Source organism: Spea bombifrons, chromosome 8 (genome assembly GCF_027358695.1).
Source record: "Spea bombifrons isolate aSpeBom1 chromosome 8, aSpeBom1.2.pri, whole genome shotgun sequence".
Lineage (NCBI taxonomy): Eukaryota > Metazoa > Chordata > Amphibia > Anura > Pelobatidae > Spea > Spea bombifrons.
Genome location: NC_071094.1, coordinates 6,752,948 through 6,764,071, shown reverse-complemented (window position 1 = coordinate 6,764,071; position 11,124 = coordinate 6,752,948). Strand labels below are relative to the sequence as shown.

At 43.1% G+C, this 11,124-nt stretch overlaps 1 protein-coding gene across 1 annotated transcript; it reads right to left on the bottom strand.

Moving 5' to 3' along the window:
• Positions 1–918: 918 nt before the first annotated feature.
• On the bottom strand, positions 919–10,346 carry ZER1 (zyg-11 related cell cycle regulator). Its single transcript, XM_053473063.1, has 16 exons — positions 10,183–10,346; positions 7,447–7,678; positions 6,905–7,052; positions 6,074–6,513; positions 5,564–5,740; positions 5,260–5,374; positions 5,033–5,179; positions 4,250–4,423; positions 3,882–4,097; positions 3,311–3,352; positions 2,912–3,031; positions 2,704–2,819; positions 2,437–2,625; positions 2,253–2,350; positions 1,437–1,539; positions 919–1,136 (listed from the first exon to the last, which is right to left on the bottom strand). The coding sequence occupies exons 2-16, from the start codon at positions 7,602–7,604 to the stop codon at positions 1,079–1,081; spliced, it is 2,301 nt and encodes a 766-aa protein (XP_053329038.1). The 5' UTR covers positions 7,605–7,678; positions 10,183–10,346; the 3' UTR covers positions 919–1,078.
• Between the last annotated feature and the right edge of the window lie 778 nt (positions 10,347–11,124).

Here is an 11,124-nt window from a genome sequence, read left to right as displayed (position 1 = left end):
CAAGACAGAAATGTGTTCTTGATAATACTACATCACATTGGCTGCTTTGTGTATACGTTATAAACGGGGTAGGAATCAAGAAGCACCGAACAGAATAAAATCAACAGGACGAAGGTCAAATCCTGTTACCAAAAAATGGAAGAATAGCCGATTCTGTTAAATGGATTAATGTAATATTCTTAGACCCCCTTAAAGAGTGGACTGCTCTCATTTTTAGTAAAACTATATATAATAACATTTACTAGCCCACCTGGTTTGGCACGGCTTCCTTGATATGCAGGTAATGAAGGCATTAACCCTTCAGATGCCCAATGCAATGTACCGAGTGCCACGTAAGATGCTTTCCCATCAGGATTTGTTGATAATCATTCAGGTTACCTTAAAACCAACCAACCTATTACACTTAAATCACTTTATACCATGACCCTGACTCTGCTTGTTCTAAATCTCTTTAATTTCTGAAACGTTACTTAGACTGGATAGTAGAAGATAGCATGAGTTCTACGCACAATAAACAGAATAAATCTTGACGTCATCGCAGCTCCAGGCAGTAGCTCTTTAGGAACTCTGCTCCCCCAAGTTAGAACGCATAGGCAGAGAATTGTCTTTTAAACCAGGGCCCCTAGCCTAAGATTATCAATACGTTAGACCACGTTTGCATCAAGAATGACCATCTCCGCTGAAGATCAGGCATGGGTACAGACCAACGGATGACTCCCATGTGTTCTACGTGAGGCCTGCTCATATAGTCTGGATGACAGCTGCTGGCCACCTTTTAAACTGCAGGAGTGATGCTCCTTGAACATGGCTTATTAGGCAACCAACGCCAGCATAAAGGTCTGAAGACTACGATGGGGGACAGAGGTTGTTTTCCTGGTTTTATTCTATAGCAAATCATATCCAAGCGTATACCAAATCGAGAATTAGGAAACCACAGATAAAGGGGTTTTATTGTGAAAAAATGGTCTGTTGGTGCATTGAGCACAGGGGCGCCTCTACCACTTTAGAGTTGGGTGAAGGTGTTTCTCTGCGGAGAGGCACAGAGGGCAATGCGGATATCTCGTCGCCTGTCTCACCTCTATAATAACGTGTCCATCCCCTCTTCGTTATATTTACTGCAATGATCGAGGACTTTCCTGGGAAAACAACAAAAACGTGCATTTTAACCCTATCCCAACCAGTATCCCCAACACAACACCCTTTTTTTTTTTTAAAAGGTTTTTGTTAATCACAGGTGGGTGGACCAGTAGCCACCGGAGAATAATAAAATAGAGGGCAGAAAAGGGAGGAATGATGAAAAGAAAGAGTAAGCCGAGATGCAGTGGGAATAATATGGATCCAAAAAAAAGAGATGAAAAGGCAAATATGTTAAGGAAGAGGGCAAGTAGCAAAGTGAAGAAGGGATTGAATAGAATATGGGGTTAAAGAGGTATTACCTGGCCATGTCCTTTGTTTCTTGATGGGTTGAAGGCATGTTGACAACATCAATTAGTAGAGGGAGTCCTCCTTCCTTGATCAGTAGGGGGCAGTATTTGTCAGCTGGAACGTAGGAAGAACCCATAGCAGGTTAGCAGTTCTAACATGACAACAGTTAATATATATATAGGACTTACATGACTTTAACAGGTTAATACAAATCTACCAGCAACTACAGATTGAATTATATTTCACAACTAGCAATAGCAAATATTTGTTTGGATCTCCCAGGCACCATGAAAATCAGTAACCAGGCTTCGAATTTATATCGAGTGGAGCTACATGGCATCCATACAGATTACGCTTTATTCTGAGCTGCCCCATGTGTATCAATACGTTTAATAAAGGGTTAACTTATTTGTAGTCTTTATCCATATAAACCTAGTGGGATTCTCTCTCTCCAAATAGATCAGGGGTGTTCAAGCTGCGGCCCTCCAAGCTGCTGCAGGACTACATCTCCCATAATGCTAAGGGGCTGGCTGAGGAGTATGGGAGATGTAGTCCTGCAGCAGCTGGAGGGCCGCAGCTTGAACACCCCTGAAATAGATCATACTAAGGCATAAAAGGCAGCCATAAATTGCATCCACTCCGCTGCATGGTTCTTATTCCTTGTCTCTGGATCAACGTCTGTATTTCTATTCCCAAGTAGAATTGATTTCTGCATCTCTCATGACCCTTATAATTCTGGCCTGGCCTGTATCACATGCCGCCATATTCAGAGTATGCGCAAGTCTTTCCTCGCCTAAACATCAAAATCAGCAGGTTTCAGTACTCACGATACACGGAGACCAGATTGTAGAGCGCCCACGTGGCCCAGTGCTGGCTGACGGGAGACACACTTTGAGGAAGGAGCCGGAGAATCGGCTCAAATGACCTGCGTAAAAAAACATGTCAGGGGTTCTTAACTGCCCAATCCTTTAAAATAATGCAAAATGCACAGAATTGGTCACATGTGTTCACCTGTAATTAATGTTTCTCCTGGAGCTGATGTCCCAACTCCTGATGGCTTTCCACATTCGCTCGTCCACCTCCTGGCGTGTTGGCTCGGCAATGAACCAGGCCTGAGGACCATCAAACATGATGTGCGACAGCACCCCGCAGGCATTGTAAGACACTTCAATCCCGTCTGCTTTACTGTCCAAGAGGTTGCTGCCAACAGAACCACAAGTGGGTTGAGTACCAAAACGGATGAAGCACCAACAGGACAAACTTAATCAATTAACCTACCTGAAAACACTGATGAACTGGGAGGTCATGAGCTGTGGACGAAGTTCACGCACCTCAGCCACATTTCCCAGCAACCCTAGCATATTACGATGAAGTTCCTGCTTCTCTGGGAATTCCTACATTATACACACGAGATGTAATCACAGCCAGAGGTTGTTTTCCTTAATATAACCAACCCTTCCCTGTAAGGGGTGCCCAAGACACTCACCTTCAGGCACTCCAGAAATAGCTTCATACCACTGTAATTGAGAAACATCTCACAGTTATCCGGAGTCTCATCCGTAATGTTCCACAGCGCGCTCCACGAGAATTCCATCACTTGGTCGCACTGTTAAAAAAAAATGGGGAAAGAAGTCAGGGATTAAAAAGTTGCCAGGGTCCCACTAATTAAAGAAAAAGTGGGAATTGGGCTTTGCTGGCTGTGTTTTAATTAATGAAGCGAAAGCATGTTTCTGAAGTGTATTCCGTGACAACTGTTCCGTTAGAATTAGTGGCCAAGGAAACGGGAAGATGATCTAGGAGCAAGAACAGCTATTTATGTATTTAAAATGTATTTACTATACATTTGTTGGATTACATGATGTGGCTGGAACTGAGAGTAACTCACCATTCTGTCCTGGAGTTTCTTCTGTATCAGTTTCAGCATAGTCTAGGGAAAGAAACAGATATTTACAATAAATGAGATATATATATATATATATATATATATATATATATATATATATATATATATATATATATATATATATATATATTATATATTCCTGCTGACGCCAAGTATTAAAGTGGATCTATTTGAGACACACAACACTGTCATCATCATTAAATGCATTTATCTAAATTACCTGTAGCCTGTACTTTCTGTTCCTAAACAATTATTATTATTGTCCATGACTTATTACTTCCCTGTCCTGAACTAACCTCTTTTCTCTTCATTCCTGACCCTGATTTACTACGAAAGTCAACTGGATTCCATTGAGGGGTGGGGGTAATTCCATTGAGGGGTAATCAAGCACATTTTGACAAAAGGAAGGTACGATGGCTACTCCCATTGTACACACATGCATTGGGTTTGTAACACATATCTATCACCTTTAAACAGTTAAGACAATGCCATATGCACAGGCAGCTGTTTGTTGAAAGGATCTGCAGTCAGCATGTTACTGTAAAGGGCTTACCATAACAAACCCCATCTTGCCCACAGCTTCTTTGTGATCATTGTCCACTTGGCAGACGAGGGCATTGCAGAGGTGGACCGCAATACGCTGGATGGAGTCATCTTGCCGTGTTGGGATGAGTATGTTTAGCAGCAATTCATTGACACGGTGGTACTGAAACTCAAGCTCCTCTGGGATGTTGAAGTTGCACAGTGTGAGACAACAGTTTCTTTGAACCTAGAGAAAGAATTACATGTCTAAGGTTTCCAGGTCAAATGGGACAAATAGAATTTGTCAGCCTTCCAGCCCTGTGCCCGGTGACACAGTATCTTGTCTGGTCACTCCTCTATTAACATATAGATGGCTGTGGTCTTTGTACATCGTCTTACCGTCACCTCCTGGTAGGATTCCATGCCATTCAGCACCACTTGAATCACCTGTCGTCTGAGCTGGATGCTCTGTTCGGCACGATACTCAGAGTTGGTGAGGTAGAAAAGGGCAGCACTCCCTGTCACCTGGATAGTTTTGTCATATTTGTGACACTTCAGAGCAGCGATGACCAACTGTCGGGGAAAGGGGAGGAAAGGTCATCATGACAACAGTTTGTCTTTAGCGATGCAGCTTTGTACATATGTCATTACTCAACTCCAAATAGGTCCCTACGTACTTTGCACTGGAGCTTGGGCTACATTGGTGACGCAGTCTGCCAGCGTTTATTGAGTGACAGAGACCAATTAAGTAACCCATCGTGGTTGCAGCATTTATAAAGAGCTCAGTACTGCCTCCATTGTATAGAATATTCAGCACCAGCCCTTAGAACAGGGGTGTCCAACCTGCGGCCCTCCAGCTGCTGCAGCTCTACATCTCCCATACTCCTCAGCCAGCCCCTTACCTGAAAGAGCATGATGGGAGATGTAGTCCTGCAGCAGTTGGAGGGCCGCAGGTTGGACACCCCTGCCTTAGAACAATGCCCCACTCTCCAGACCGTACAAAAAGTCAAACGGCTCTTTAATAAATAATGATCTGACCTTCTTGGGCAAACTGTCACTCACGAGTGCGGCTAGGTAGACAGCTTCAGCGGGGTACATCAACCAACAAAGCAGGATCACTGGGTTGGCAGGCGTCAGACTATAGCCCTATCTATGACTTCTACGCCAGGAAACAGCTATTACCTGCAGCGCTCGCAGAAGCTGGTTGCACCTTTCGATACGGGCAATGTCAAACAGGAGATTGATGGCACGGGACGTTATCTCAGGGCGATGTTCTGTATACGCTTCGATGGCATTAAGCACTTGTTCCTCGTTCTTGTCGCCGCTCACCTGCAGACACACGCGGTTAGTGAGAGCCTAAGGGCACATGGTTTTCACAAAAGTCAACCCATTGCAAGATCGGTTCTTACTTTGTAGGCTGGGATGTGAGTCAGGCGGCAGAGAGATGTTTCAAACAAGCCCAAGAACCGTAGGGGCCTTTTGAAGGATTGAAAAGGAATGATGCTGCTCTTGCAAGGGTCATTGCTAAGGAGAAGAAACAGTTTTAGATCTGCAGTTTGTACAGAAGTTACAACATATATAAGCTTGCGAGCTACTGCCAATAAATTAGAACTCAATTGTCATTCAAGTTTCAGCTGTATGTGTTGATAAAGTTGAAATTGTTGAATTTCTCACATACTCCATAACATCACCTACACCACCTGCTGATCATACCTGGGAGGGCCCAGTTCATCATCCATCTTGAAGACAGCACAGTTCTCCAGCATCATGTGACCAGAGATATCCAATGACACGAGATCCTCCAGGTTCTGCACAAAAAGGCTCAGCACCTTGCGGGTCAATTTAAACTTGTAATAACTGGAAAGCCTGTCTCGTGAGATGTCCAGGTGCCTGTAGAGACCAAAAGTTGTGAAACACATGGACAAAAAAAATTGAGAGGAAATTATAATATAGCAACCGTTCAAATGTAAACTCCATTAGCAATATAGTAGAGTACAATATACAGGATTACATCACTTTTCCATATCTAGCACACGTGTACTATACAGGATTACATGAAAGCCCAGTATCCTCTGCTGCCTGATGTATGGCGAGTTTGGATTAAAAGCTACATTCTGAAATGTGCATTTTTTTATCTGATCTCACCTTTGTCTGCTTTAAGACATGCTTTTTGTACTGTATGAAACTAATTATAAGTGGAAAATCCCCCCCCCATAGGCTTACCGGAGTTTCTGCAGCTGCACAATGACCCGGATGTGATCTTCAGACAGGTCCATATTGTACAGCACCAGAGACACCAATGTGTCCCTCCATTGCGTTAGGAAGCTCACGTCGTTCAGCTGGATTCCTGAAAGGTTCAGAGCTTTCAAGCTTTGCAGAGGCCGAAGCATCATCTCAACATCTACCCCTTTGGTGATACAGCCGAGGTTTAGGAATCGCAGGTGCTGGAATCCTTGAAAGGTGAAATCCCGAACGAGGACCTGACGGGTGGGATTGACCAAGCAGTCACTCTCATCATAGCCGTCCAAGTTCTCCTCCTCAAAAAAGATGTTGAGACAACCAGAAAGGCTGAGGGACACCAGCGTGGACTTGAACCTCATGAGTGTCTGCAGACTTTTGGCTGTCAATCTCTCACAGTTAGTAAGGTACAGCTCTACCAGGTCCTGAAAAAGGGATGAAGACACACGGGAATTTACATGACAAACCACGGGAGCCATTGAGGCCCTCAGAACTCTAGTTGAAAGTGACAAGTCGGGGCTTAGGTTAACTAAAGAGTGTCTCCTATTGGATCAAACTGGGTTTAAGAGGAAGGCAGACTGTTAGAAAAATAATCAAAAATAGGCCTTGTTGATGGTTTAAAGCTACTGTTCCATCTACTCTTTCTATTCATAACACACAACCTTCACTGCCTTAATAAATATTAATTCTAAATGTTAATATACATTAAGTTTGATCATTATTGCCCAGCAGTTCTTGACTACAAAACAGTTGACTGCTGCCAGGTTTTTATGCTTCAGCAACATCTAAGAACACAATACCACAGTTCTCGCTCACTTGTTTTCGAATGGCTTCAAGGTCTTGATCTCCTATATCCTCACGAAGGTGGAGCCGGGCAAGACGGGTGCTCTGTGGCTCCGAGAACAGGGTAAAGAAACTCTCATGGGGCTCGAAGCTACTGTCTGCATTCACTAGTTCAATGTACCTAAAACAGACACACGATTAAGACATGCTTTGAGGTTATACGACCAACGAAAACAATCAAATCAAAAAAAGTCTATTTTGTTTTCTCTTGCCCATCTTCAAAATCGGTGGCAGAATCAAAACTCATGCGAGTTGTCTGCCTGCCACACAGGGCTGAATTTATTACCCATGGACCCCTAGCCAGAGGCTACTGTCACACCCCAAATCAGGCACTGATGGATTAGCATGGTGGAAATTAAGCCCTAGTCCTTTGTGGTGGGTAGCAAACGCCCAACGCATCCCACAGAAAACACGGCCAACTCCCATATCCCACTACTACTACGGCTGGCTGGGAATTACAAGACCTATAGATCAACTACAGCTGCAGATCTACTCATTGGCGTATCTTCACATACTCGTTCACAAGGCGGTCGCATATCTCGCTGGGCAGGAAGATGTCTGGGTGCAGACGCAAGACTTCATTGTCTAGGAGGTAGCATAGCGTCCCCTTAAGGTTTCGGAGGCAAACGTCGGTGCATATCGACATAAGGGATTTCGGGCTGTCTGACGCCATCTTGCTACTTTCTGGAAGATGGTTATGAAATCACCCCCTCTTTAATTAACGCTTCTGGAACATCAAGACGAGACCTTTGGAAAGAAAAAAAAGGGAGAATTCTGAATTAAGGACACTAAAAAGACACATTTATATCAGATCAAGAAATGCAACCATTTAACAGGGTTTAACGAAACAATGCTTAGAACTATATGTCTTGTGTAGCAAAAGCAAAGTTCACATACAATATGCTCGATATATATATATATATATATATATATATAGTTAGCAACATACAAGAAACATCCTGTTCTTTATTACTAATATATCTCAGAAAGCACAAAAAAAGTATTCAGGATCCGGAAACACCGGATGCCCATAGAGTTCTAAATATGTTACTTTAAACATTTTCTGGATTATATTGGCCGTTAATAATCAGGCTATACACCCTGCAATGGAGCACCCATGGCCTTAATCCCCGAGATTCCTGCCATACCATAACGTAGAAGAGAAATGCCTAGCGTCTGACCCTAAGCCTTCAGTCCTGCCCAACTCGGCCAGTTTCCAGGACCACCAAAGCTGTTTACTATGCAAACAGCTATTATTATCACTTGTGCGTGCCCCATCATCCCCTGGGGATAGCCAGGAACACGCTGCGGTTATCTACACCTAATCAGCCTCTGATAATATTACATTAACGCTCACATAAAAATACCCCTCCAAGTGGACCTTTTCGCAAACACTACAGGTACGCGTCACGGATCTGCTAGGGTCTCATGTCTGTGTTCATTTTTCAGCAAGAATACACTTTGTAGATGACCCAGATCCTTTGAACCCAACAGAACTGAGTGTCAGCTCGGCTGGGGTGGGGGGTCTGTCACCTTTTTTCTCAAAAGATAAGAAAAAAAAGGACTATTCAGGATCCGGAAACAGCGAATGCCCATAGAGTTCTAAATATGTTACTGATGTTACTAATAAATGATCTGGATTATATTAGCCGTTAATAATCAGGCTGTACACCCCGCAATGGAGCACCTATGGCCTTAATCCCTGAGATTCCTGCCATACCATAACGTAGAAGAGAAATGCCTAGCGTCTGACCCTAAGCCTTCAAGCCCTGCCCAACTTGGCCAGTTTCCGGGACTTCCTGTGATCCAAAACCAAAATGTGCCCGGATACACTGCAGCCGTGGCTTACGAGAAATATACGGCGACGGTTGCAGAGCTACAGCTAAAGTACGTATCTATACAACGCGCAGGAAAAATGAGGTGCTTTTTATCACAAAATTTCCACGGACGGACCTTAGAAACAAGGGACTCCTATGCCTGTGAAAAAGCTGCGGGATGGGGTCTGTTAAGACCCCCTGTGCACATCTGTGGAAATAGCTCCTATTGATATGAATGGAAGCACTTTCTTTCCTACCGCTGATTGGCTTCTTCGGGCAGCCAATCAGTGGCAAGAATAGTCAGCCTGACTACTGGCAGCCTGATCTCCCATGCATCGGTTGGGATTTAGCCCTGGCGATACTTAAAAGCGACATGACGTAATAATACATACTGGCGGGATCTGGAGATGAACTATTACATTGTCACAAAGGGGTTAAAGGACTGTCCCTTTAAATGTTTACCCAGATCAGAGCCAAATTAAACACGTTGACTTTTTTATTTTTATTTATTTTTTTACTTACCATGCTTTAAGAAAAGACGTAAGCGACCTTTTCATAGAACATAAGATTACTTTCCTGGAGTTCAGAAAGATCTGGCCTTTTAACCCTTTAATACTACAAGGAGAACGGATTCTGCCACCGAGTACAAAAAAAAAAACCAGCACAATTTCTCAAATCCTATGGGCAGAAAAACTGATTCCTAAAAATAAAAATATTACATTCTATGGTTGCGTCCCTCCTATGGCTTTAAAGAAAGGATTCTTCCATCAGGTCTGCCCTCTCGTCTTCACGTCACGCTTGAAATAACTCGGAGGATCCGAACTTTCCCAAATAATAATAATCATTTCAAAATAATAATACATTTCGAAAATATTTTCTCTTTTTTTTGGGGGGGGGTCCCAAATTCTAAAAATGACAGATAATGTTTAAAGCTGTATTTCGCCTCTAATACAACTTTTGTACCAGTGTGTCTTAAATTATTTAATTATTTAAATATAAAGTATTATATTCGGGATCCATATGCCTGTCCCATACATGTTTACATTCCCTCACTAAGTTTGCCTCTACCACTGCTGCCGGGAGGCTGTTCCACTTAAACAGTTTGTTTTTTTTAACATATAAGCGACATATTAACAATAGATCAAAATGTCAGATATTATTTGTCTTAATGTATTATTAGACATTCATTCGATGATTCACATAAGATTATGGTTAATTAATAAAGATGGTTGCCAAACAAACCATCCATGAGGCAATACCACGTAATATTTCATGCCTTCATGCTATAGATATTTACCATAAGGTTGTGTGACAATAATTGCCCTCATAGCCCTGTATGGGTAGGGATATTACCCCGCTGCCCCCTTACAAGGATGGCAGGCTAGCAGCCAATGGGGCAGACGCGATCATCCTTATATAGGGATATGATCTCACCCTATAAGACCGTGCAGCCGAGGCCCGGTCAGACTATCCGATCCTCCGTGACCCCTAGTACACAGCCCCGCACGAATTTCACCCGGATCCGGCTCGGCAGCCTTCGGTTGCGGTACGGACCACCTTCACAGCCGTTACTCCTGCTCAACGGGCATCCTGCAAGCTCGCTGTCAACAAATTTCGCCGTCACTTCCGCTATGGCTCCATAGCAACCGGGCCGCTACGGCACGTCAACAAGCCGACTGGAAACATCGAGCCTGTGCGTAAAGGTTCTGCCCGAAAGACAAAACCTTACATAAAGTGTTTAAGATGTTTATTGTTGGGTGAAATTGCAACCTAATGGTAGTTTTTAGTTCCTAATTGAATATATTATTTAGAGGGAGCCTCACATATAACATATTGCTGTATAAGATACATACTGCCACTGACATTAGCCATTTATTACCTAATTAATACATATAATGACATATGAAACACAGACTACCGTGCCATTGGATAATATACATTTAAAGGGGGTCTGTCAGCACTGCAACATTTAGCATAACCATATCTTAACCCTTTATTAGCCTATCTTGCAGCGACTCGCCAGTTGTGTTACCCAAATGGCTCTCATACCGGCCCTCATGGAAACCTTGACGTGTCATTATTTACAGATACACTTAATATTGTCACCTGCATTCAAGCAGGGATATATCAGCCATCAGAAACTGGGAGCAAAAGTAAGGTGTCAGCTCCAGACTGCGTGGGCCTCAAAGTTTTCCCCTTTACCCTGATATTGGGGCAAAATCCCTGAGACTCCGGGTCAAACCTTGAGAGTTTCCCGGTATGAATATAACTAGATCCCCCCAAATAAAACATTTCTATAGCTTGTACTTATATTTTGTTATATTTGTCATTGTTTTTGTAGATACCAAACATTTTTTCTGTGTAGAAGTGATAACG

What these genes read in the sequence shown, in the direction of transcription:
- ZER1 (XM_053473063.1), bottom strand. Translation starts at nt 7,604, where the DNA reads ATGGCGTCAGACAGCCCGAAATCCCTTATGTCGATATGCACCGACGTT. An exon ending in TTGAAGCCATTCGAAAACAA is followed by an intron (nt 6,514 to 6,904) that starts GTGAGCGAGAAC and finishes TCCCTTTTTCAG; the next exon opens with GACCTGGTAGAGCTGTACCT. An exon ending in CAGTTCATCAGTGTTTTCAG is followed by an intron (nt 2,626 to 2,703) that starts GTAGGTTAATTG and finishes TTCTGTTGGCAG; the next exon opens with CAACCTCTTGGACAGTAAAG.